At 44.8% G+C, this 26,685-nt stretch overlaps 2 protein-coding genes across 2 annotated transcripts in view; one reads left to right on the top strand and one right to left on the bottom strand.

Annotated features, from left to right (window-relative positions):
- The window catches only part of LOC126108930 (uncharacterized), a 102,993-nt gene extending 83,925 nt beyond the window's left edge, over window positions 1–19,068 (bottom strand). The window contains exons 1-2 of the mRNA XM_049914300.1: window positions 18,848–19,068; window positions 5,459–5,620 (exon numbers count right to left, since the gene is read on the bottom strand). Coding sequence (XP_049770257.1) covers window positions 5,459–5,620; window positions 18,848–18,925 — 240 coding nt within the window. The 5' untranslated portion in view covers window positions 18,926–19,068. The remainder of the gene's footprint in view (window positions 1–5,458; window positions 5,621–18,847) is intronic.
- Window positions 1–26,685, top strand: part of LOC126108932 (speckle-type POZ protein-like) — a 333,552-nt gene that overhangs the window by 216,013 nt on the left and 90,854 nt on the right. The gene's annotated exons all lie outside the window — the stretch shown is intronic.

Below are 26,685 nucleotides of genomic sequence, written 5' to 3'. Positions count from 1 at the left end.
ATCAAAGGTTTGGCTGAGTCGGAAAATAAATTAATTTGATCACAGACCAAAAACTCATAAAAAATGCATACGTCTCGATATCGCTCATAGGGGATGCGATGTAATTAATAGTATTGCCCGTGCACTGTTCACGAGATTCAACCATTTAAAATGAAATAGCACATGCAACGACACTGTGCAGAAGATCTGCTCCCAGGAACACATCTGAAAATAAGACTTAATGTAAGGCATTTGTTTTAAAATAAAGGGAGAAACTAATCACTGGACCTGTGCGTAAGGAAACGCGTTGGATGTGCTAACGGGAAAGCTACGAGGTGAGTGGCTCAGGTGCAAAAACGTAACCTCGGAACACAAGAGAAAATTATAGATAAAATCATTTATTCCTGATAATGGATGTGAGGCATGTACACAATTCGTGATAACATTAATTCCTAAAACATTAAAGAAAAGCATCGATACATTCACCGTTATAATCTACATCTAAAATCATTGGTGTGAATCATTCATACAACTGCTGTTGCCTGATAACTGGTCGCAAGAACTCGTGAAGCGGTACACGTTTCGCAGTACACCCGCGTGCCAACGTGGTTTGTGGAGACGCAATCTCCAGGTATCGTGGCCAAGTTGTAACAATATCACATCACATAATCATGAACAGTTAACATTCTTTAAAACAAACATGAGATCGGACAGTTAGTGATGACGGTATCCCAACTAACTCTAATTTTCAACCACGTGGTTGGCCCCCCTCGGACGAAAGATACATAAAACAAGGAAATTTTACGAGAAGGTGAAGCTATTAATATTTAGGAAAATAAAAGCTTATACAGGCACAGCTGAAAGCAGACAGACATTCATACGGAAGCGAGTGCTCACTTCTTATCGACACCTTTGTGTGGCGCTCTTCCGGCGGATCCAAGTCTCCTATAGAAATTTTCTAAAAGAAAAATCTGCCAAAGTTTTGCATTCCTTGCTGCGGCAAGGCAAAGCAATCTTTCAGAGTTGTAAAGCGAGACCAAAAGCTAACAGCTCTTCTCTCGCCAAGTAACAGAGCGCCACGCGGTCAGTCTAACTCACCCTCCTCCGACTGGAGCACAGCTGTGGACGCTTCCCGTACTGGCGGAAGACTACCTCCCTTTTTCTTCTCCAGCCTCTTCCACGCTCCGCGTGGCCCGTAAAACCTAAAGACGCCATTTCCGCTACCAACCTAACGCAGGTGGATTTCTCTCAAGTAGCGCAAACCTCTTGGCCTACTTGACCACTACGAGAGTTGGCTATTCTGTACAACTGCTGCTGTCCGCAGCTCGTGGTCGTGCGGTACCGTTCTCGCTTCCCGCGCCCGGGTTCCCGGGTTCGCTTCCCGGCGGGGTCAGGGATTTTCTCTGCCTCGTGATGACTGGGTCTTGTGTGATGTCCTTAGGTTAGTTAGGTTTAAGTAGTTCTAAGTTCTAGGGGACTGATGGCCATAGATGTTAAGTCCCATAGTGTTCAGAGCCATTTGAACCACACGCTGGCAGAAGACGCTCACCGGGAATTCGCTATAGTCACATCCTGCCATCGGATCGCCACATTGCGTACCGGGATTCGTCACTACACACAACGTTTTTACACTCTTCAGTCGTCCAATATTTACGCTCCTTACACCAGCTAGGCGCCGATTGGCATTTACCGGCGTGATGTGTGACCATGAAATCCAAGTTTTCTCACCTCCATAACTGTCATAGTACTTGCAGTCGATCCGGTTGCAGTTTGGAATTCCTGCGTGATGGTCTGGATAGATGTCGGCCTATTAGACATTACGACCCCCTTCAACTGTTGGCTGTCTCTGTCAGTCAACAGACGAGGTCGGCCTGTACGCTTTTGTGCTGTACGTATCCCTTCACGTTTTCATTTCACTATCACATCGGAATCATTGGACCTAGGGATGTTTAGGAGTGTGGAAATCTCGCGTGCAGACGTCTGACACAAGTGACACCCAGTCACCTGACCACGTTCGAAATCCGCGAGTTCCGCCCCATTCTGCTCTCTCACGATGTCTAATGACTACTGAGGTCGCTGATATGGAGTACCTGGCAATAGGTGGCAGCACAATGCATCTAATATGAAAAACGTATGTTTTTGGGAGTATCCGGGTACTTTTGATCACTTGGTGCATATCGGTATCAGTTTCGATCTTTCAAATGGAACTTCAGGACTTTGTGCTGGTAATATCGTAGTTCAAGGGACACAAATTCAGTTGCGTTTCACTCTTTTAGATCCTAATAGCTGTTTCGGAGTATTTGTAGTATTTACAACATTGACTTTAACTGTTTTCAACATGTAACCTATTGGTGCCTTATATGGAAATTTGTGTTGCAGCCATGTGGGTCTGCTTAAAAAAGTGTAAACTGGTGCCGGCCGGGGTGCTACAGTCTGGAAACGCACGACCGCCATGGTCGCGGGTTCGAATCCTACCTCGGGTATGGAAGTGTGTGATGTCCTTAGGTTGGTTAGGTTTAAGTAGTTCTAAGTTCTAGGGGACTGATGATCTGAGAAGTTAAGTCCCATAGTGCTCAGAGCCATTTGAACCATTTAGTAAACTGGTGCTAATAGTACTTGGCTAGATGTGATAGAACAGACGCTTCCACTGCAAAACAAAGCAGGTGGTATCTAACGTTAAAATTTCTGGTCTCGTTTCTGTCTGCCCATTGCAAGGAAGGTGCATGTAAAAAATTACATGGATTTTTAAAACAGGGAACAGAGGTATAAAGAAAGGTAAGTACGTTTCATGAGTTTCGGTAAAGAGAATTCTTTGAAGGAAGGGCCTTTTGTCCTGATGTTGCATCAGATCCGAGCGGTAGAATTCCACGCGTCTTCTGCAGTCTCTCTAATTAACCGGCTACTCAAGTGCCGCCCATCACTCAACAGGTGCGTACGACGCAGACAGAATGGACGCTACACTTCCTCCGTTGCCCTGCGTACCGGTAGGGTATAGAAAGACGTCTTCAGCGTACCATGAGCTGCACTAGAATTGTTTTATTTGTCAAAATCGTTTTTCGGTTTTAAAACACATCACCAGTGTCATTTGGTACAGAGGAACAAACAACTGTGCGTGCATCGAATTCTACAAAATGGTGACTGAACGTATATAGCTCTAATATAAGTTTATTTACATCATGCGCTTGTGTAGCAGTGACATGCTGTCAGTCAATACGACAGGATCTGAAATACACTGAAGAGCCAAAGAAACATGTCTAATATCGTGTACGGCCCCCGTGAGGACGCAGAAGTGCGGCAACATGACGTGGCATCGACTCGACTAGTGTCTGAAGTAGTGCTGGAGGAAACTGACAACATGAATCCTTAAGGGCTGTGCATAAATCCGTAAAATTACTAGGGGGTGGAAATCTTTTCTGAACAGCACGTAGCAAGGCAGTCCAGATATTTAGGGAGTTTGGTGGCCAACGCAAGTGTTTAAACTCAGAAGATTGTTCCTGGGACCACTCTGCAGCAATTCTGGACGTGTGGGGTGTCGCATTGTCCTGATGGAATTGCCCATGTTCGTAGGAATACACAATTGACATGAATGGATGCAGGTGGTCAGACAGGATGCTTACGTGCGCTTCAGCTGTCAGAGTCGTATCTAGTCGTATCCGGAGTCCCACATGACTTCAACTGCACACGGCCCAGACCATTACACAGCCTCCACCAGCTTCAACAGTCCCCTGCTGACATACAGGGTCCATGGATTCACGAGGTTGTCTCCATACCCATACACGTCTATCCGCTCGATACAATTTCAAACGGTGCTCGTCCGTACAGGCCTCATGTTTACAGTCATCAGCGATCCAGTGTCGGTGTTGACGGGCCAGGCGAGGCGTAAAGGTTTGTGTCGTGTGGTGATCAAGGGCACACGAGTGGGTCTTCGGCTCCGTAAGCCCATATCGATGATGTTTCGTTGAATGGTTCGCATGCGGACACTTGTTGATGGGCCAGCATTAAAATCTGCAGCAAGATACGGAACGATTGCACTTCTGTCACGTTGAACGATTCTCTTCAGTCGGCGTTGGTACTGTTCTAGCAGGGTCTTTTTCCGGCTGTACCGATGTCGGAGATTTCATGTTTTACCGGATTCCTGAAATTCACGGTACACTCGTGAAATGGTCATCCTGGAAAATCCCCACTTCATCGCTACCTCGGAGATGCTGTGTACCATCGCTCATGCCCCAACTATAACGCGACCTTCAAACTCACTTAAATCTTGATATCCTGCCAAAGCAACAGTAACCGACCTAGGGACCGATGACCGTAGCACCAACCAGTAACCGACCTAACAACTGCGCCAGACACTTGTTGTCTTATACAGGCGTTGCCGACCGCAGCGCCTATTCTGCCTTTTTACATATCTCTGCATTTGAATACGGAAGCCTATACCAGTTTCTTTTGCTATTCAGTGTATGTTATGGGAAATATTTCAGATCCTGTCATATTAACTGACAGATATGTCATTGCTATATAAAGCATAATGTAAGTAGACTTATATTACTGCTGTATATGTACAGTTATCATTTTGTAGAAATAGATGTACATACAATCGTTTGTTCCTGTGTATCAAATGCCACTGGTGATGTGTTATTAACCCGAAAAACCGATTTTGGGAAATAAAATAGTTCTAATACAGCTCATGGTGTATTGAAGACGTCTTTCTATAAACTTTGTTTCCTCTTTATCAGACGTGACGTATTTCTTATTTGGCTAAGAAATTACGAGTTCCGCGTTACGACGGCAAACCACTTCAAGATCAAACCAGACAGGTGTTGTAACTACTCCGAAAATAGTGCAACGTCGTCGTGCAACTGCGATTCTACCTGGATAAATTGCTACAGTTGCATTAAAAAGAAAAGGAAAAAACGTCGATATCTAATTCTCTGTAATTAAACTAAACTCTGCCCGAACTGGTCATAAAGCCCCAACGGTACCGACCGGTCGCCGTGTCATCCTCGGCCAACAGGCCTCACTGTATGCGGATATGCAGGACCATGTGGTCAGCACGCAGCTCTCCAGATTAAGAGACCCGAACCGCTACTTCTCAGTCAAGTACCTCCTCAATTGGCCTCGAAAGGGCTGAGTGGATCCCGCTTGACAACAGCGTTCGGTGGACCGGATGGTCACCCATCCAAGTGCTGGCCCAGCCCGACAGCGCTTAACTTCGGTGATGTGACGGGAAGCAGTGCTACCTCTGCGGCAAGGCTGTTGCCTTCTCTGTAAGTAATTAGCAATGGAATTACGCTTAGTGCCGCTTAGTGAGTGCTTCCTCACAATTCACCCAGTGGAAACGATATTACGACATTGTAAACGGCTTCGGAACCAGGTGAGGTGCAGAGCTTAGCCTAATCGCCCCTTACATCGGACAACTCGTGTGTGCTCCAGAGCTGGGCGACGCAGCACACAGGGAGCCGCGCTGCCGCCGAGCGCTCACCTCGCAGTCGTCCGCCAGGTAGTCGTAGCTGGCGGTGAACTCCCCCGTGTAGGCCGTCTCGTTGGCGGCCTCGTCCAAGATCAGCGACACGTTCACCAGCATCCCCGGGTATTCCCCGTCGTCGCAGGCGCCAAAGTCCACGGTCTTCATAGCGTACGGACCCTGCCGGGCACAAACAATACATTGCAAGGGGTCTTCAAGCACTCGTGTCGACACAACGAATGTTGTCCTGAAACCAAGTGCTGACAAAACAATACGTTGGTGCTTCATATACACTAATATATAGGATGATTTCTGCACCATGTACAAGCTCTAAGGATTGACTGAAGTGAGGATACAGACCAGAAAAGGTCTAATTAACTTATGCCCGGAAGTGTATGGTATCTATGCTAGAGGCCATTTATTCAACCGTACGAGGGTCGTTCAATAAGTAATGCCCTACATTTCTTTTGTCACAACATATTTGCTGTTAAGAGTCAGAATTTGGTGACACTAACAGAGTAATCATAATTAAACTTTCAAAATGCTGTAGAAATAGCACCTCCCCTCACAATTACGTCAATTTGCAACGGAATATTATCGGAGAAGGAGGAAAACGTATGGCAGAAGAAAAAAAAAATTGTGTGAAGATTGGTCAGTAGATGGCGCTGTATGTGTCAGAATACGTACATGAAAACACCTGCCATGCGCACGACCCAGTGAAGTTGGTATAAACACGCCGGGTACACGGCTTTTCCTCCTTCCGCATCTGCAACGTTCGCCGTGACTGTCTCAATTGCAAGGTCGCACTCTGCTTGTAAAGCTGCATTACAAGAATGATAGCTGGTAGCGTCTTTGATTCATAATCAAAACGTCTTCGGTCACGGGTTCGATCCCCGCCACTGCCTAAATTTTGATAAATAATCAGCATTGGCAGCCGAAGACTTCCGGCATAAGGAGTCAGTCTCATACTGCCAACGGCCTTGTCAAAGAGGGTGGAGGAGCGGATAGAGGTTCAGGGCTCTCTCTTGTCCTAGGGGTGGGAAATTGCCTCTAAAGGCGGGAGAATCAGCAATGATCAACGACATGAGGATGCAGAAGGCAATGGAAACCACTGCATTAAAGACACGTAACATGTATCCACAGGACATGTGGCCTGTAATTGAAGAAGTGTCATGATGATCTCTCCATTGGCAAAAGATTCCGGAATAGTCCCCCATTCGGATCTCCGGGAGGGGACTGCCGAGGGGGAGGTTACCATGAGAAAAAGATTGAATAATCTACGGAAAGATAACGTTCTACGAGTCGGGGCTTGGAATGTCAGAAGCTTGAACGTGGTTGGGAAACTAGAAAATCTGAAAAGGGAAATGCAAAGGCTCAATCTAGATATAGTACGGGTCAGATGAGTATCGGGTAATATCAACAGCAGCAGAAAATGGTATAACAGGTGTAGGATTCGTTATGAGTAGGAAGGTAGGGCAGAGGGTGTGTTACTGTGAACAGTTCTGTGACCGGGTTGTTCTAATCAGAATCAACAGCAGACCAACACTGACAACGATAGTTCAGGTGTACATGCCGACGTCGCAAGCTGAAAATGAACAGTTAGAGAAAGTGTATGAGGATATTGAAAGGATAATGCAGTATGTAAAGGGGGACGAAAATCTAATAGTCATGGGCGACTGGAATGCAGTTGTATGGGAAGGAGTAGAAGAAAAGGTTACAAGAGAATATGGGCTTGGGACAAGGAATGAAAGAGGAGAAAGACTAATTGAGTTCTGTAACAAGTTTCAGCTAGTAATAGCGAATATCCTGTTCAAGAATCACAAGAGGAGGAGGTATACTTCGAAAAGGCCGGGAGATACGGGAAGATTTCAATTAGATTACATCATGTCAGACAGAGATTCCGAAATCAGATACTGGATTGTAAGGCGTACCCAGGAGCAGATATAGACTCAGATCACAATATAGTAGTGATGAAGAGTAGGCTGAAATTCAAGACATTAGTCAGGAAGAATCAATACGCAAAGAAGTGGGATACGGAAGTACTAAGGAATGACGAGATACGTTTGAAGTTCTCTAACGCTATAGATACAGCAATAAGGAATAGCGCAGTAGGCAGTACAGTTGAAGAGGAATGGACATCTCTAAAAAGGGCCATCACAGAAGTTGGGAAGGAAAACATAGCTACAAAGAAGGTAGCTGCGAAGAAACCACGGGTAACAGATGAAATACTTCAGTTGATTGATGAAAGGAGGAAGTACAAACATGTTCCGGGAAAATCAGGAATACAGAAATACAAGTCGCTGAGGAATGAAATAAATAGGACGTGCAGGGAAGCTAACACGAAATGGCTGCAGGAAAAATGTGAAGACATCGAAAAAGATATGATTGTCGGAAGGACAGACTCAGCATACAGGAAAGTCAAAACAACCTTTGGTGACATTAAAAGCAACGGTGGTAACATTAAGAGTGCAACGGGAATTCCACTGCTAAATGCAGAGGAGAGAGCAGATAGGTGGAAAGAATACATTGAAAGCCTCTATGAGGGTGAAGATTTGTCTGATGTGATAGAAGAAGAAAAAGGAGTCGATGTAGAAGAGATAGGGGAACTAGTATTAGAATCGGAACTTAAAAGAGCTTTGGAGGACTTACGGTCAAATAAGGCAGAAGGGATAGACAACATTCCATCAGAATTTCTAAAATCATTGGGGAAGTGGCAACAAAATGACTATTCACGTTGGTGTGTAGAATATATGAGTCTGGCGATATACCATCTGACTTTCGGAAAAGCATCATCCACACAATTCCGAAGACGGCAAGAGCTGACAAGTGCGAGAATTATCGCAGAATCAGCTTAACAGCTCATGCATTGAAGCTGCTTACAAGAATAATATACAGGAGAATGGAAAAGAAAATTGAGAATGCGCTAGGTGACGATCAGTTTGGCTTTAGGAAAAGTAAAGGGACGAGAGAGGCAATTCTGACGTTACAGCTAATAATGGAAGCAAGGCTAAAGAAAAATCGAGACACTTTCGTAGGATTTGTCGACCTGGAAAAAGTGTTCGACAATATAAATTTGTGCAAGCTGTTCGAGATTCTGAAGAAAGTAGGGGTAAGCTACAGGGAGAGACGGGTAATATACAATATGTACAACAACCAAGAGGGAATAATAAGAATGGACGATCAAGAACGAAGTGCTTGTATTAAGAAGGGTGAAGACAAGGCTGTAGCCTTTCGCCCCTACTCTTCAATCTGTACATCGAGGAAGCAATGATGGACATAAAAGAAAGGTTTAGGAGTGGAATTAAAATACAAGGTGAAAGGATATCAATGATACGATTCGCTGATGACATTGCTATCCTGAGTGAAAGTGAAGAAGAATTAAATGATCTGCTGAACGGAATGAACAGTCTAATGAGTACACAGTATGGTTTGAGAGTAAATCGGAGAAAGACGAAGGTAATGAGAAGTAGTAGAAATGAGAACAGCGAGAAACTTAACATCAGGATTGATGGTCACGAAGTCAGTGAAGTTAAGGAATTCTGCTACCTAGGCAGTAAAATAACCAATGACGGACGGAGCCAGGAGGACATCAAAAGCAGACTCGCTATGGCAAAACAGGCATTTCTGGCCAATAGAAGTCTACTAATATCAAATACCGGCCTTAATTTGAGGAAGAAATTTCTGAGGATGTACGTCTGGAGTACAGCATTGTATGGTAGTGAAACACGGACTGTGGGAAAACCGGAACAGAAGAGAATCGAAGCATTTGAGATGTGGTGCTATAGACGAATGTTGAAAATTAGGTGGACTGATAAGGTAAGGAATGAGGAGGTTCTACGCAGAATCGGAGAGGAAAGGAATATGTGGAAAACACTGATAAGGAGAAGGGACAGGATGATAGGACATCTGCAAAGACATGAGGGAATGACTTCCATGGTACTAGAGGGAGCTGTAGAGGGCAAAAACTGTAGAGGAAGACAGAGATTGGAATACGTCAATCAGATAATTGAGGACGTAGGTTGCAAGTGCTACTCTGAGATGAAGAGGTTAGCACAGGAAAGGAATTCGTGGCGGGCCGCATCAAACCAGTCAGTAGACTGATGACAAAAAAAAAAAATATCCTTTCTGAACAGGATTAGGTCCTGTTCAATGATTTCGGCTGAACTTATCTCCGAATTTAGTGCCTATTACCGTTTGAGCATCAGTGCTTTCTGTTAGCACCTCGAGCTCTAATACTTTGCCGACACATCCACCACAGTTTACAACTGTTGTACTAATAGTTCCTGGTAGATAAACAGTTGTCAGCTAGACGCAGTTGTTCTACATGAAACGTCTATTGATACCTCTACTATATACTCAGCTGGACTGTAAGTACCGTTACTATACAAGACTTCATACTGGAAGTCTGAGGGCTCTCCTTATGTTTCCTTACGTCAGGCAGTACTGCAGAGATATATGAAAAGATACTCAACTGCAGCTGGAAAAAGATGTGATGGATAATGCTTCGTGCAGGGCTCAAGATTATGAGAATATCGCATTAATATCAGGTATACATGGAGGAGTACAAGAAGAAAAATTCGAAAAGTTAGTCCGAAAGTTCTGTTCAGTCCGAACGCAAATCATTCCCTGAATATTTGTGGAGTTCATGTATTCTCATGTGTTCCCTCCAGCGTCGTCTGTTTTGGAACTGTAGAAAAGTTATATTAACCCTTCTCGTCTTGCACATGTACATGGGAATTACTTGTAGAAGAAACGGCAAAATGACTGTGTGCTGATTACAATGCAGTTTAAGTCGTAAACGAAAACGTCGAAATAATTGAAAACATTCTGGAAGACATGAAAGATTCGTGGAAGGCAAAGCTTGGTGCTAGATCTCCAGCAAGCACGATCCTCCCAGCTCTATGAGGCTTCACCTTTCTGATTTACGAGTACATCATCTGTTGGCACACTACACTGGAGGAGCTAAATTTAGCCCAGTCTCCAAAAATGACTTTCAATCAAGGAGTCGCTTAATTAAAAGTCCTGATTGAGAATTTAGTTATGACATGAACTACGGTTGACACTAAAAATTGCAATGATATGGACATTAACTTCAGCGATGAGGAAATAGGAGCCTAAATAAAACAATACCTGCTCAACTAGCTCATGGCTTTAGATTGGCGATCAGTAAGTAGTTCGTCGATCAGTGTTTGAATGCGTAGACCGATCTATAAAGTACAAGACTGTCACAGCGATATACGACCGTGAAGGAAATTAGCCAAATTTTCCAAACTTTCGGAAACAAAATTCGTTCTTGAAGCTTCCGATGACGCTATGTCTGTATGACGAGATTTCCGTGACTCTTTACCCTGTACGTCACTAATAATCCAGTACTTGATGACCATTTATGTCTCAGAATTTTTTCTAAACTGAAATTAATATTAAAATTGTTTCCGCTCTACGTTGAATCAAGAACGACTAGCGAATCTGACCATTTCATCAACCGAAAGAAAAGTTTCATATGAAACAGAAGTCAATGAAGTTATTCAGAATTTCAGTGATATAAAGGCACCAACATAAACTGATGACCCAAAGAAACTGCTGCATCCGCCTGACATCGTGTAGGGCCCTCACGGGCACGCGGAAGTGCCGTAACACGACGTGGCATCGATTCCATTAATGTCTGAAGGTGTGCTGGAGGGAACTGACACCATGAATCCTGCACGGCTGTCCATAAATCCGTAAGAGTAGGAGCGGGGTGGAGATCTCTTATGAACAGCACATTGCATCTCATCCCAAATATGCTCAGTAATGTTCATGTCCTGGGAGTTTTGTGGTCACCGGAAGGCCGCGCGGTGTAGCAGCGCGGTCTGAGGCGCCTTCTCACGGTCCGAGCTGCTTACCCCGTTGGAGGTTCGAGTCCTCCCTCGGGTATGGATGTGTGTGTGTGTCGTCCTTAGCGCAAGTTAGTTTAAGTTAGATTAAGTAGTGTGTAAGCTTAGGGACCGTTGGACTAAGCAGTTTGTTCCCATAAGACCTTACCACAAATTTCCAGCCGAGGCTTTTAAACTCAGAAGAGTGTTCCTGGAGCCGCTATGCGGCAATTCTGGACATATAGTGTGTCGCATTGTCCTGCTGGAATTACGCAACTCTGTCGGAATGCACAATGGGCATGAATGGATGCAGGTGGTCAGACAGGGTGCTTACGTACGTGACACCTGTCAGAGTCGCATCTAGACGTATCAAGGGTCCCATATCACTCCAACTGCACACGCCCCACACCACTAAAGAGCCACCAATAGCTTGAACAGTCCTATGCTAACTTGGAGCGTCCCTGGATTCATGAGGTTGTCTCCATACCCGTACACGTCCATGCGCTCGATACAGTTTGAAATGGGACTTGTCCGACCAGGCAACATGATTCCAGTCATCAACAATCCAATGTCGGTGTTGATGGGCCCAGGCGAGGCGTAAAACTTTGTGTTCATCAATCATCAAGGGTACACGAGCCCATATCGATGACTTTTCGCTGAATCGATCCCACGCTGATACTCGTTGATGGCCCAGCACTGAAACTTGCAGCAATTTGCAGAACAGTTGTACTTCTGTCAGGTTGAACAGTTCTCTGCTGTCGTCGTTGGTCCTGCTCTTGCAGGTTCTTTTTCAGGCCGTATTGATGTTTTACTGGCTTACTGATACTCACGATACAGTCGTGAAGTGGTCGTCCGCGAAAATCTCCACTTCATCGCTGACTCGGAGATGCTGTGTCTGATCGCTTGAGCGCCGACTACAACACCTCGTTCAAGCACACTTGAACCTTGCTGACCTGCCACTGTAGCAGCAGTCACCGGTCTAACAACTGCGCCAGACACTTGTCTAATATAGGAGTTGCCGACCGCAGCGCCGTATTCTGCCTGTTTACGTATCTCTGTATTTGAATACACATGCCTATACCAGTTTCTTTGGTGCTTCAGTGAATGCACCATAATAAAATTAACAATAACTTATATTTTAAACTAAGTCTACATAACTAAATGATATAATTGTACAAGGTTTGTTTCCAGACATATAAAATAGAAGCTAATTGTGTTATTGTTGTCTTTTTAATTGCTTTGCACTCTACAATATGGTTGCTGTGCTATATCCTGTTTCAAATTCTGTGTTTCTCAGTTGTGTGTTTAAGTATGTATATTCCAGCTACTAGAGCGTATAACACACAATATAAGTACTTTACTTTTTTGTCAGCCATTACATCTGTCTTATTCATTTTTTAGAAAATGCGCACCAGAAATACGTCCATTTCCAAGCAGGCCGGGGGCTTCATTTGGTTTCGCTGCCCCAGATCTATGACGGCCTCAGTGAAACACTGTTTGTTTTGTTTCGGTTTGGTTTTAGGGCGAAAAACTGCTACGGTCATTAGCGCCCGAGTCCAACACTGTGTGGAGGACATACACTGATGAACCAAAAAAGTCAAAGTCCGCGGCCTATCCTGGATCACACAGTGGGGAATCCTCCAAACTCTACGTTCTTTGATTAGACGTCGTCCAGTCGTCCAGTACCAGTCAAAGACAAAGCCAGCGCGAGACCGACTGAACGCCTCCTGGTGGGGCTGCGGGCGCGTGGCGCAGTAAGGACAGAATGTAAACGGAAGAGACACGAAAGGGCAGTCATTATACCGAAGATCGGGCGACAAATGCCGAGATCCACTGATATAAGCGACTTGAACAAAGGGCACTGCTGCTTGAAACGAGAACCTGCGAAACAGCGAAGCTGGTCCCTTGTTTGCGTACCAATGTCGTGAGCACCTATGGGAAGTAGTTGAGGGCTGGTGGAATAACGCACAGGCTGTATGGTACTGGACGACTGGAGGACGTCTAATCAAAGAACGTAGAGTTTGGAGGATTCCCCACTGTGTGATCCAGGATAGGCCGCGATCTGTGGCAGTTCTGACGACAGAGCACAGCGCCGGTGCCGGTACAAGTGTTTCGGGGCGCACTTCAGAGGCCACTGTTGAACATGGAGCTCCACGTCACACGACCCCAACGTGTAGCTGTGTTGACCCAACGACATCGTCAGTTACGACTGAAGTGGGCACAGCAGCACTGAGTTTTCACTGCGGATCGATAGAATCGTGTCGCCTGCCGACTGAACAGCATTTCTTGTTACACCAGGTCGATGGATGGGTGCTTACATGCCGTGATCCAGGCGAATGGCTGCACGAAACCGCGCCAGAGATGCAGACGAGTGGGGACAGAACTATGCTGTCGGGTACATTCAGTTGGGCTTCCGTGGGATCCCTGGTCGTAACCAAAGGCGTCATGGTGGCAGTCAACTACGTGAACACCGTTGCGGACCACCGGCATCGCTTCATGCTTGAAGTCTCCCCCTATGGCGATGGCATCTTTCAGCAGGATAACTGTCCGTGTTGCAGGGTCATAATTGTGCTACAGTAGTTTGAGAGGCATTACAGTGAACTCATAATGACGTCTTGGCCAGTAAATGTACGTGATCTGTACCTACTGGAATACATATATGGCTGATAGTGGATGCATAATGGTGTGGCATGTCGTTACATGGAATGGACTTGGTCCTATGATCCAAGTGAACCGATCATTAACTGGGAATGGCTGCGTTCTGCTACTTGGAGACCATTTTCGGCCATTCTTTGACTTCATATTCTCTGACAACAATGGGACTTTTATGGATGGCAATACGCCATGTCACCAGGCCACTGTTATTTGCCATTGACGTGAAGAAAATTCTGGACAATTCCAGCGAATGATTTGGCCACCCAGATCCTCCCACATGAATCCATCAAACATTTATGGGACATAGTTTAGAGGGCAGTTTGTGCACGGAATCTCGCACTGGAAGATTTTCGCGTTTATGGACGGCTATAGAGGCAGCGTTGCTCAATTTTTCTACAGGGGACTTCCAGCGACTTGAGTCCACAGCAGGCCGGGTTTCTGCACTACGCCGAGCAAAAAGAGGTCCGATTCGGCGTTGTTGGGAGTCCCACGGCTTTCGTCAGATCGGCGTAACTTTGGGAAACGCATGAGAGCCGAATGGGGCCGTTTCGGGGCTGTGTGGAGGCTGGTGAGTGACAGAGAGCCCGAGGCGCCGGACTATTGCAGACGTAGCTGCTCCCTCGTGTCATGCTGGAGGAGAGGGTGCTCCGTGTGTGGACCAACTGTTCGACTCCGAAACTCGATTACAGCACGCTGTTCCTCACGCACTGACATAGTTATGTTACACACCGCCATCTTGTACGCTGCGGTCTGGAGCCCTCTCGCACCAGAGAGAGGATTGCAACTTACGCCAGCGAATAGGCGAAGTCGACCGAGTAAAATGCGTGACGTGTAATACCACAACCGATATTCAGAACAGAACACAAAATTTGGAAGAAATACTTTTCATTTCGTCCTAGAAATTTTGTAGCCAACCGCATTGCCGCAGTGGTAACACCTGTTCCCGTCAGATCATCGAAGTTAAGCGCTGCCGAGCTGGGATAGCACTAGGATGGGTGACCATCCGGTCTGCCGAACGTTATTGGCAAGCGGAGTGCATTCAACCCTTGTGCGGCAAAACTGAGGAGCTACTTAATTTAGAAGTAGCGGCTCCGGTCTCGTAAACTGACGTACGGCCGGGAGAGCGGTGTGCTGACCACGTGCCCCTACATACCCGCATCGAGTGACGCCTGTAGGCTGAGGATGACACGGCGGCCGGTCGGTATCGTAGGGCATTCCACGGCCTGTTCGGACTGAGTTTAGTTTTTTCAGTAATTGTTTACTGTGTGACTCTTTGAGATAGGTTCGAGCAACTGAAAGAAAGACAAATCTTCAGCTTCAACTAATATGGCTCCGTCTCCTTAATTTTTAGAAAAGGAACCTATCTGAGGAACGAACGGAAACAAACGACCCATTATACTCCGTCCACGTTTCTGTAACAGTCAGCTTAACATTTGCTCACGTGCAATCGAAATGGCTGTGCTCAGTTCGACTACACTTGAATACCATTTGCCGTCTTTACGGATATCTCATTCTAGCTTCTCTACGGAATTGCGTTGCTGCTACGATGAGAGGTACAGACGAAACGACTCCCTTTCGGATTTGGAAATGTTGCGTGCATTATGGCAGTGCAACATTCGGGAGTTACGAAATGCTGATGAAAATCTTTATTACAATGCGATGTGCTTTCCTAAGGAGGCAGACAAACAGGCACCTCAGACCGACGCCGACTCACGTCCATAGTATAGTTCTCAGTCGATCTCACCCCTTCTTCTCTTATTTAATGCCGTGTCTGGTACAGGTCACACTTCCGATTGCAGCAATTAAGGGTTACCTGTTTTTGACCGGCCTACACGCATGAACAAGTGATTCCATGAGGTGTATGATAAGTCAATAACTTTTTTGAAGTGCAAAACACAGAACCACGCGGCTGCTACGGTCGCAGGTTCGAATCCTGCCTCGTACATCGATGTGTGTGATGTCCTTAGGTTAGTTAAGCTTACGTAGTTCTAAGTCTAGGGGACTGATAACCTGAGACGTTAAGTCCCATAGTGCTTAGCGACATTTTTGCAGACCACAGGGAGGTTTGCACGCAAAACTATTTTTCCGGGCAGGGGCCGAAATTGGAAAGCTAATTTTACCTACGGTGACTTTTTACGTTATAATATAAATACAGTCTCGATTAAACCTTTCAATAGATCGGTCAGGTCGACAAGAATCGACTCTCTGTTTTCATTCGCATTAAATGATCCGTGAACGTGTTAACAGCACAAACTAGATGAATATTTGTTTAATTTACAGCAGTGTTACTGAAGTATCAGTCTCACATAGTACTCCCTTCGCTGTGCCTTTTTATACAATTTTTCCGGGACTGCCTTGTTAGTGCGCGTTACCACTTACATGAGTCGGCACCTTCGACGTTTACTATTAATTTATCTACCTTATCCCTTATTTAGGTCTTACCTTTCCCTAGTAAGGTTGTCATTTAATTATTTGATGTAGCCTATCTAGACAGCAGAAACACGAAATAAGATCAGCGGTGTGGAGGTAGTCTTGTTTATTTGTTTTTATATCGAATTGATGGACACGAATTCTGTCCAATGTTGTGCTTAGGAATAACGAGTGATCAAACGCCGATCGCTGTGACTTAGAATTTCAGATATATTTACTTGAAAACGACTTCTTTGTCGGCTATCGAAGAGAGGCATCTTTACAACTCGTTAAATAAATTTGTCTTGCTTAGAAATTATTATGGCGTGGATGAGATGCTTAATGACATTTCTGTTTTTAAAAATTGAAATTACGAACTAAATGATTCGCATCACTCGCATTAATTCCAGTGATTTGAGATGCTATGGTGACCTTCTTTGTATCTGCAGTACAGTTGAAGTAAGGATACGCTGGTTTACCGCACTTCCTTCTTCACTGATAACACACCCACACTATAACAAACAAATTGGATCGAAAGTTGTCATACAAGTTGGTCGGTGAATAATAGCTAGTTAAGCGAGCGAATGTCTTCACTTTTATGTGGTTGGAGATGCTTACTTTGACATGATTGGACAGGGGCTTTGAGATCATGCTCGCATTTATAGGTCTATTCCACTCCAAGTGACAGTTCCTGCTGAATTCAGTCACTATTGTTTTCTACACGAAAGGCATCAATTTAATTTATACAAGTTTTCGAACAAAGGTTCGAAAGACCTTGACTCTATTATTTCCTGTTCGGAAATGGCCCAGATGCAGCCTTGTATGTCTAAGTATGGCACTCAGACTCGAGACAGGAAGATAGTTACCTGAAACGTATCCTAACATTATTTATTTATTTCCAACTACACGGAAAACCTTGCGTGAATACAGATTTAGTGATGAAACTGTCCACCATCTACTCTGCTTCACAAGAGTTTCAGCCTCATTTAGGTTGGTGAATCTGCTGTTGTTCATCAACTTCTTTACCCCTGAAACTCTTTTCACTTTCAGTCATAATCAAGATTGAATAATATTAAGAAAGTACACTGGAGCACCAAAGAAACTGGTTTAGGCATGCGTATTCGAATACAGAGATTTGTAAACAGGCAGAATATGGCGCTGCGGTCGCTGCGAAAACAAGTGTCTGGCGCGGTTGTTAGATGGGTTACTGCTGCTACAGTGGCAGGCTATGAAGATTTAAGTGAGTTTGAACGTGATGTTGTAGTCGGCGCACGAGCGATGGGACACAGCGCCTCAGAGATAACGATGAAGTAGGGATTTTCCCGTACGACCATTTCACGAGTGTACACTGAATATCGGAACTGCAGTAAAACATCTAAACTCCACCATTGTTGTGGCCAGGAAAAGATGCTGCGGGAATGGGACCAAAGATGACTGAAGAGAATCGTTCAGCGTGACAGAAGTATAACCCTTCCGCAAAATGCTGCAGATTTCAGCGCTGGGCCGTCAACGTCATCGTGCGAACCATTGAACGAAACATCGTGTACCCTCGATGGCTGCACGACACAAAGCTTTACACCTTGCCTGGGCCCATCATCACCGAGACTGGACTGTTGATGAGTGAAAACATGCTGAGAGGTTGGAAGTGTCTCGTTTCAAATTGTATCGAGCGGATGGACGTGCACAGGTATGGAGACAACCTCAAGAATCTGTGGGCCGTGCATGTCAGCAGGGGACTGTTCAAGCTTGTGGAGCCTCTGTAATTGTGTGGGTTGTGTGCAGTTGGAGTGATATTCGACTCCTGATACTTCTACATACTATTCTGACACGTGACAATTACGTAAGTATCCTATTTGACCACCTGCATCCATTCACGTCCATTGTGCATTCCGACCGACTTGAACAATTCCAGCAGGACAATGCGACACCTCATACGTCCAGAATTGCTACAGAGTATCTCCAGGAACACTCTTCTGAATTTAAACACTTCCGCTGGCCACCAAACTCCCCAGACGTGATCATTATCGAGCGTATCTGGGATATCTTGCAATGTGCTGTTCGGAAGAGATCTGCACCCCCTCGTACTGTTACGGATTTATGGGTAGCCCTGCAGGATTCGTGGTGTCAATTCTCTCCAGCACTACTTCAGACGCTGATAGAGTCCATGCCACGTTGTGTTGCAACACTTCGGCGTGCTGGTAGGAGCCGCGCACGATATTAGGCAGGTGTATCAGTTTCTTCGGCTTTCCATTGTACTCAGTATAAGCCCAAACTTTTTCGGAGGAGGGGGGGATGGAGGGGGAGGGTGCGTCCCCAACCCCTCCTCCCACCTGCATGTGGGACTGATCACAGTTTGGAAAAGCTCCAGTAGTGGTAGTCACGTGGAACCGCAATGATGAGCCGTAAGAGGGGGAGGTCGTCTGAAATTCCACGGGGAAAAATGCCGTCGTTTGAGCGGCTGACGCAGAGAAGAAGCAGGGCGGGTACTCACGGCGAGGGCGATGTTGGCGCTGGTGATGCCCGCCACCGCCGCCGCCGCCGCCAACATCAGCAGCGCTCCGGGCCCCATGCTTGGAGCCGGCGCGTCTCTCTACCTCTCTACGCCTGCCTCTGCCTCCGCCTCCACCTCCGTTCTGCGCTGTCCCGGTCGCAGTGCTGCGACCCTGCACTGTCTGTCGCCCCCGGCTGTCCTGCTCTTTTGTAATTGCGCCGCCAGATGCCACAAAGCGGTTCCTGTGAACTGCGCGCTTGTCCACCGCCGATACCATCTGTCCCCCACTCCTCGTCCAACGTATCTGTGCGACCCTGTCCTTCTGCTCTTCCTGTTTTGCAGCTTGTGTCAGTTGTTGGAGTATAATTCGCCGCTGCCAGGTTAGCGTCGTTTGCTAGCGAAATGGAATTCCTCATTTCATTTCCCGACGACCTTCTCTCTTTTTTTTCTAATTTGGGAAGTTTGAATTGTCTACTATTCTTCCTTGTCAGGTCAGATGAATGCTTTGACTCCAGAAGCATTACTGTCGACACACAAGCCTGTAAAATTGGTATTGTGGTATCAGACATTTACTTTAGGAAATTTTTTTTTTCTGGTTACGATTACAATTGCATACATTATTATACCGCTATCCCAGAACACTGTACCACTTCCAGGTTCTCTATATAGCGGACTCCAGTGGCAACAAAAATTTCATTTTCAATATTTCGCACAATTATTCGCCGTATATATAAATTTAAAGTTTTGTCATAATCTACTCATTAAAAGGTGACAGGAGCGATGGTATAGCGGCATGTACATAAACAGATGTCGATAGGATCGCATACACGAGGTACAGCTGCCGTAGCTGTCATTTGTACTCATTCGTGTGAAAAGGATTCCGACGTGATTATAACCGCACGCGGGAAATTAACGGACCCTGACGGCAGATGGTAGTTGCAGCTAGACGCATGTGACAATCCATGTACCGAAATCATTAGGGAATTCAATATCCCAACACCCACAGCGTCAAAAGTGTCCCGAGAATACCAAATTTCGGGCACTGCCTCTCAGCACGGAGGACGCAGTGGCCGAAGGGCTTCACTTAACGACCGAGAGCAGCCGCGTTTGTGTACAGTTGTCAGTGCTGACAGACAAGCTGCAGTGCATGAAATAACCACAGAAATCAGTGGGTCACGTACGGCGAACGCATCTGTTAGGACGGCGAGGCGAAATTCGGTGTTGATGGGCTGTGGCGGCAGACGGCCGGTCAGGCTGCCTTTGCCAACAGCACGACGTCGCCTGCAGCGCCTCTGCTGGGTTCCTGACCAGACCGGCTGAAGTCTAGACGACTGGGAAACGATACCCTGGTCACATGAGTACGGATTTCAATTGGCAAGAGCTGATGGTAAGTCCTGAGTGTGGCGCAGATCCCATAAAGCCATAGACCAACTTGTCAACAAGACACTGTGCGAGCTGGCGGCGGCTCCACAGTGGTGCGGTCTGTGTTTACATAGAGTAGACTGGGCCTTTTAGTCCAGCTGAACCGATCACTGACTTGAAATAGTTATGTTCTTCTGCCTGGAGATCATTTGCAGCCATTAATGTTGTTTGTGGTCTTCTTGATGTCTGGGGCTATTTCGCCTATCTCATGCATCTTGCACACCAGATGGAACAGTTTTGTTTTTGTCATGGCTGGCTTTCCCAGAAGTATCAGTAGCTGTGAGGAAATTCCGTACGGGTCATTGTCAAATTCTTCTCGCGGTATCATATCCTCTATCTGACATTCACTTACATCTTTGAAGCTAGTTTCCCTGCAAAGACCCTCTATACTCCTTCAAAATTTCAGCTTTCTCTTCTTTGCTTGTTACTGGTTTTCCATCTGAGCTCTTGATATCCATACAGCCCCTCTTCTTTTCTCCAAATATCTCTCTAGTTTTCCTGTAGGCGGTGTCTATCTTTCCCCTAGTTATATATGGGTCTATATACTTACATTTGTCCTTTAGCCATCCATGGTTAGCCATTTTGCACTTACAGTCAGTCTCATTTTTTAGATGTTTGTAGTCCTTTCCACATGCCTCATTTGCTCCATTGTTATATTTTCTCCTTTCTTCAATTAAATTCATTATATCCCGTAATATCTAAGGATTTCTCCTAACCCATTTCTGTTTATCTATATGATCCTCTGCTGCCTTCACTATTTCATCTCTCAGAGCTACCCAACCGTCGTCTACTGTACTCCTTTCCCTTGTTTCAGTCAATCGATGCCTATTGCTCTCACTAAAATTCTGAATAACTTCTAGTTCTTTCAACTTATCAAAGTCCCATCTCCTTAATTTCCTAAATTTTTCAATTTCATTAGTTTCAATCTGCAGTTTATAACCAGTAAATTAAGGGGAAAAAATGGTTCAAATGGCTCTGAGCACTATGGGACTTAACAGTTGAGGTCATCAGTCCCCTAGAACTTAGAACTACTTAAACCTAACTAACCTAAGGACATCACACACATCCATGCCCGAGGCGGGATTCGAACCTGCGACCGTAGCAGTCACACGGTGCCGGACTGCGCGCCTAGAACCGCGAGACCACCGCGGCCGGCAAATTAAGAGAAACAACAGATTTACATCATTATACGCTTCTATACAGAGGCGTTGAGAAACAGGTTCATGGGCAGACGGGCATAGCCATGGTAACAGATTCAGAGTGGAAGGAGAGAATTACACCCTGAACTTTTCATAATGAGTGATTAACGCTTTTAAGGTCGAAAACAGAGCGAGGTCACCTACCTGTGACTGGAGATTATTGGTCTGAAAAGAGATGAGTATAGGACTCAGATATTGTTTACGTAAAGCTCCTGCTTGTGTGTGCGGTAATAAACGAACCATACTTGATTTATGTACGTGAGGGTTGGAATTTCTGAGTGGGTAATAACAGGATTAAAGGCGTGGTGGGGAGATACGGAGGATATACTGTAAATTCAAATGGTAATGAGAGAAGAAGTTTTTTTACATACACTAACTTCATAGTAACTAAAACGTTCTTCCGAAAGAAAACTATTCATAAAAACACTTGGACCAACACATGAGCCAAATGAGTTATATATTTTAGTAAATGAATTGTTTCTTTCCTTAGTGTAACACATTAAAATTTTCACGCAGTGTGATATTTTCAGAGACCATTTTTTGTTATGGCCAAAACAGCATTTCTAATATAGTGAAGGAGACTCGTGGGCTCATCCCCTACAGATAAAGAAAAATCAATCAATTTTACATTACAGTTTTTAAAAGATCCTTCAGCTTCAGATCTCTACCACCAAAGATTGCATTATTATTTAGTACATTCACCTACACAAAATGATGGAATCGGGAACATCAAATACTGCATAAATAAGACAGCAGTTGAAGCAGTAAGTAAGCAAACTAAATGGCGTAAGGAGAAAAGAATTGTAATTTGGAATGAAAAAATTAAAGAAATAGTTTAAGAGAAACAAAGACTATACGACTGTTTGCTGCAGTGATCAAGCAAGCGAAAGACATAGACCGATGAGTAGAAAGCAGAATCACTAACAAGAAAGGCCCATCATGGTTGTTACATTTGTAGCAGAGACATAATGTGACGTTTATGACAGATAGCACTTTGCTTTAACAATGTTAAGAGACTAAAACAGATACGATGTGGAACAAATAAATGTAATATGTCAGGAATAATGGATAGAAAATTACAAGAATATGTAGTATAATCCATGGGCAAGTAACCATTATGAAAATATAACTGATTATGTTAACACTGATTTAATAACCCTAGAAGATACAGAATATTTTACTGAAAAAGAAAATTGTGGGAAAACTAAAACAAATAGAGTAGGATTTTACTAGCATAATAGGGTATGAGGTATATGATATGCAAGCTTGAAGAGGAATACAATAAGGCTGGTCTGAAGATTACGGTTAGTTGGTTGATTCAGTGGAGGGGACCATACAGCAAAGTCATCGGTCCCATCAGATTAGGGAAGGATGGAGAAGGAAGTCGGCCGTGGCCTTTCTCAGGAACCATCCCAGCATTTACCTGAAGTGATTTAGGGAGATCAATGAAAACCTAAATCGGGATGGCTGGACACGGGATTGAACCGTCATCCTCCCGAATGCGAATCCAGTGTGCTAAACACTGAACCACCTCCCGCAGTGCCTGAAGGTGAACGTGAAGAAGTGTGAGTAGTTGCCTGTTGGAACGGAAAAGTAAATAATTTGGAGGTAGATGAAAAAGTGATTGGTGGTATGGAAAAGGCAAAATGTGGTATTATTTAATGAACAGAGCGCAAGTAATGATGAAATCACAAGTAGGTTTAATAAAGTAGGAGCTGTAAGAAGAGCAATTAACTCTGTTCTGAGAAAGAAAAAGATCAGAAGAGAATGTGTAAACCTACAGTGCAGAGTGTAGCAGCCTTGAGATGGATTGCTTAAGGCGAAGCTCAAGCTGTACTAGGATGTATAGAATAAGAAAGACGCTATCCGACAAATGGTGGAAATGGATGGGGATATCTGTGACGACGTCGAACAGAAACAGCTTATGTTGTTTGGCCGTGAGGATAGGATGAACTTAGTGGAACTTGGTAGTTGTACCGAATAGCATACCACGGTGGAAATAATCCCAGTGGAAGGAAAGAGGTCGCTCACAACGCAAATGGCAAAATAATGTGGAGGAGGCAATGGAAACACGGAATATGAACGTTGAGGAAAGTCAAGATAGAAGGGCGAAGATGCGGCGCCAGCCAAAGATAATCCACAAGAAGAAGAAGAAGACAAAAATGCAAAAAATGTCCAGGACTTGATGGGATAAATATAGAACAGATCATACGTGTTTGATTACTGATTTTCTTTTATTCATCCGATCAATACCCGCTAACTGAAAGCTAGAATTCCAGAACATAGTTACAGAGCAGAAAATGTCTCCAGTGTTAAAGAAAAAAGGGGGGGGATCTCAGGAAAACTTCAAATTACGAAAGTTTCATATTGTTAAACACTGCCTACAAAATATATTTAGCTGTATTAAATAACTGCTTAAAGAATATGAGAGATCTGTTGTTAATAGTGCCTTCATAAGTGTAAGGTAATGTAGCAATAATTTATTTACAGTGCAAGAAGTAATACAAGGAAGGTAATTTAATTTACCAACTTACCCAGATTTCATAGATTTTGAAAAATAATTTGACAGATTGATATGTAGAGTAAGTGGAAAATTATTGCAGAACGTGGATACCCAAATCATTTAATAAACTGCAAGTGTCTGCGTAGTGGAAATTACATTGTTCTTGATGCCGCGAATTAAAGAGGGCAAAAGATTTTAATAAAACAAGGTTCAAGACAAGAATTCATTTCGTTGCCTACTCTTTTTAATGTTTATACAGACGATGCCATTCGAAAATGGAAAGAAAGAGCACCGAAAGGTATCCAAATAAACAGGATTTAGTGTTATCGTACTGTACACTGATGAGCTAAAACATTATGACTGCCTGCTTAACAGCTTGTTTGTCCGTCTTTGGAACGAGATACATCACTGATTCTGCGTATCAGGAATCCGATAGTTTGTCGGTAGGTTTTCGGAGGTACGGCATTAGATGTCTATGCACAGGCTGCGTAATTCGCGTAAATATGGGGTCGCTGAATTGAGTACGCGGTGAATGTGCCCGACAGCTATCCACATGGGTTCCACAGCTTTTACGTCGGGAGAATCTGGTCGCCGAGACGTCAATGTGAGTTCACTGAAATGCTCGTCAAACCACTGTAGGACGGGTCTGACTCCGAGGCATTGACAGTTGTACTGCTGAAAGGTGACATCGCCGTCAGGGGAGACACCGAGCTCGGAGGGATGCAGGTGGTTAGCAGCTGCCAGCGTGTCTTCCATTGCCACCACAGGTCCCATGCGAGCGCAGGACAATGCCTGCCACAGCATAACACTGCTGCTACCAGCCCGCGTCTGTGGGGTGCTGCACGTCTCGAGGCGCCGTTCGCCTCCCTGGCGGCGTCTGTGGAGACGGCCGTCGACCTAGTGTAGCAGAAATCTGACTCAACCCAAGGGGCGACACTCTCCCATTGATCGACGGTCGAATAGCGATGGTCTGGTGCCCACTGCAGTCGTAAATGACGGCGTCGCTGTCTCGACACGCGCACACATAGCGGTGGTCTGCTGCAGACCTCCATGTTCCACAGTGGGCGATGAACGGTGTCCACCGAAACACCAGCACTGTGTTGTTTCGGCAGAGGCGCCACTGACCATCACTGGCCCCACCTCACACAGCAGACACGCCTCCCAACCCCACATTCCGTGAAGAGTCGTGGACGTCCAACCACTTAGCGCCTAGTAGCAGTTTGACTGTCGTTCCGCCCCTTTCTGTACGTGTTCACGGCAGTAGCACGTGAACATTCGACCAGCTTCGCCATTTTCAAGGTACTCGTAATCTGTTATGTTAATGGATTTCCCCATTCGAAGCCCGCATTCGCTAGGGTGATCTCCCGTCCGAATCTGGCTGGATGCAACGTCACGGTGGTCGGTGGTCATAATGTTTTGGGTTATCAGTGCACCGCTGTCAACAGGGCACTAATGATAAATTCTGAAGACAAACTACGAGAAGCAAATTGGGTTGTTTTGAAAATCAGCATTATCCAAACACAATTAGTATTTTCGTATTCAACCAGACATGTTTCGACATCTATGTGTCATCTTCTGTGAGTAAATTTTTTTATTTCTGTAAAGTAAAATATGAAATTTATAATAATTTAACTGTTGTAAGCCTCAGAATTGCGGTATGTGCAATTTGCTTTGCTTTGTTGAGATGCTCGCCTTAAAATTACATCGGTAAATAAATTGCGTTATTATATACCGGTTTTTGTGTTCTTTTCCATCGTTTTTGGACAGCATGCCATCAGCAATGTAGGCATGAAGCAAATTAATTCGTATTTATCAATAACTGTTTCGTGGGTAGAGCTTACGTGCGTTTCTGTACTTACATACTTACATATTTTCGTCCTGTTGCGTGTCTCTGTCGGCCGGAGTGGCCGTGCGGTTCTACGCGCTAAAGTCTGGAGCCGAGCGACCGCTACGGTCGCATGTTCGAATCCTACCTCGGGCATGGATGTGTGTGATGTCCTTAGGTTAGTTAGGTTTAATTAGTTCTAAGTTCTAGGCGACTGACGACAGAAGTTAAGCCGCATAGTGCTCAGAGCCATTTGAACAATTTTTTTGTTGCGTGTCTGGATGGTGTCTCGATCAGCAGCTACTCAGTGCACTGTTTTTCAAACAATTTTCGTTCACTAATTCACTCCACCTGCACTTACAGAAAAATTGGCGAAATGTGTTCTGAGCAGAAATTTCTGACTCCATTCTTAGTGAGAGCTGTTGTGTTATTGCCGCTGCTCACTTTCAAGAGGAGCTTCTAACCTTAATGAAGTGCGTACCAGAAGCAATCTATCTTTTAAACTTAGTTTTAATGAATTATAATTTTAAGATAGCAATATATGTATAACAAAAATCCCATTGAATGGTAAATACCAAGAAAATCTTAGGAAGTTCAGCAGTTTAGTTTTCTAGGGATCTATACCTGCAACGAAGATAAGGATGTGTGCAGCAAACTTCAGAGGTATCAGGCTGTAAGTGGCACTGTAAGCAGAAAGTTGGAAACCACGCGTGGAAGCCCGAAAATGAAATTCTATAATGGGACAGGTGCATCTCTTCGACGATATGGCAGCGGTTCCTGGGCTCTGCAGAGAAAAATTCTAACCACGTTCAAGTGGCCGAAGTGAACTTCTTACGAGCAGTCAAAGAATGCATTAAGTTGGCCATGGTTCCTAAATATTTTACAATAA

This window comes from Schistocerca cancellata, chromosome 11 (genome assembly GCF_023864275.1).
Source record: "Schistocerca cancellata isolate TAMUIC-IGC-003103 chromosome 11, iqSchCanc2.1, whole genome shotgun sequence".
In the NCBI taxonomy this organism is placed as follows: Eukaryota; Metazoa; Arthropoda; class Insecta; order Orthoptera; family Acrididae; genus Schistocerca; species Schistocerca cancellata.
Note: the sequence above shows the minus strand (reverse complement) of the source record. Positions and strands in the feature narration are given on the sequence as shown.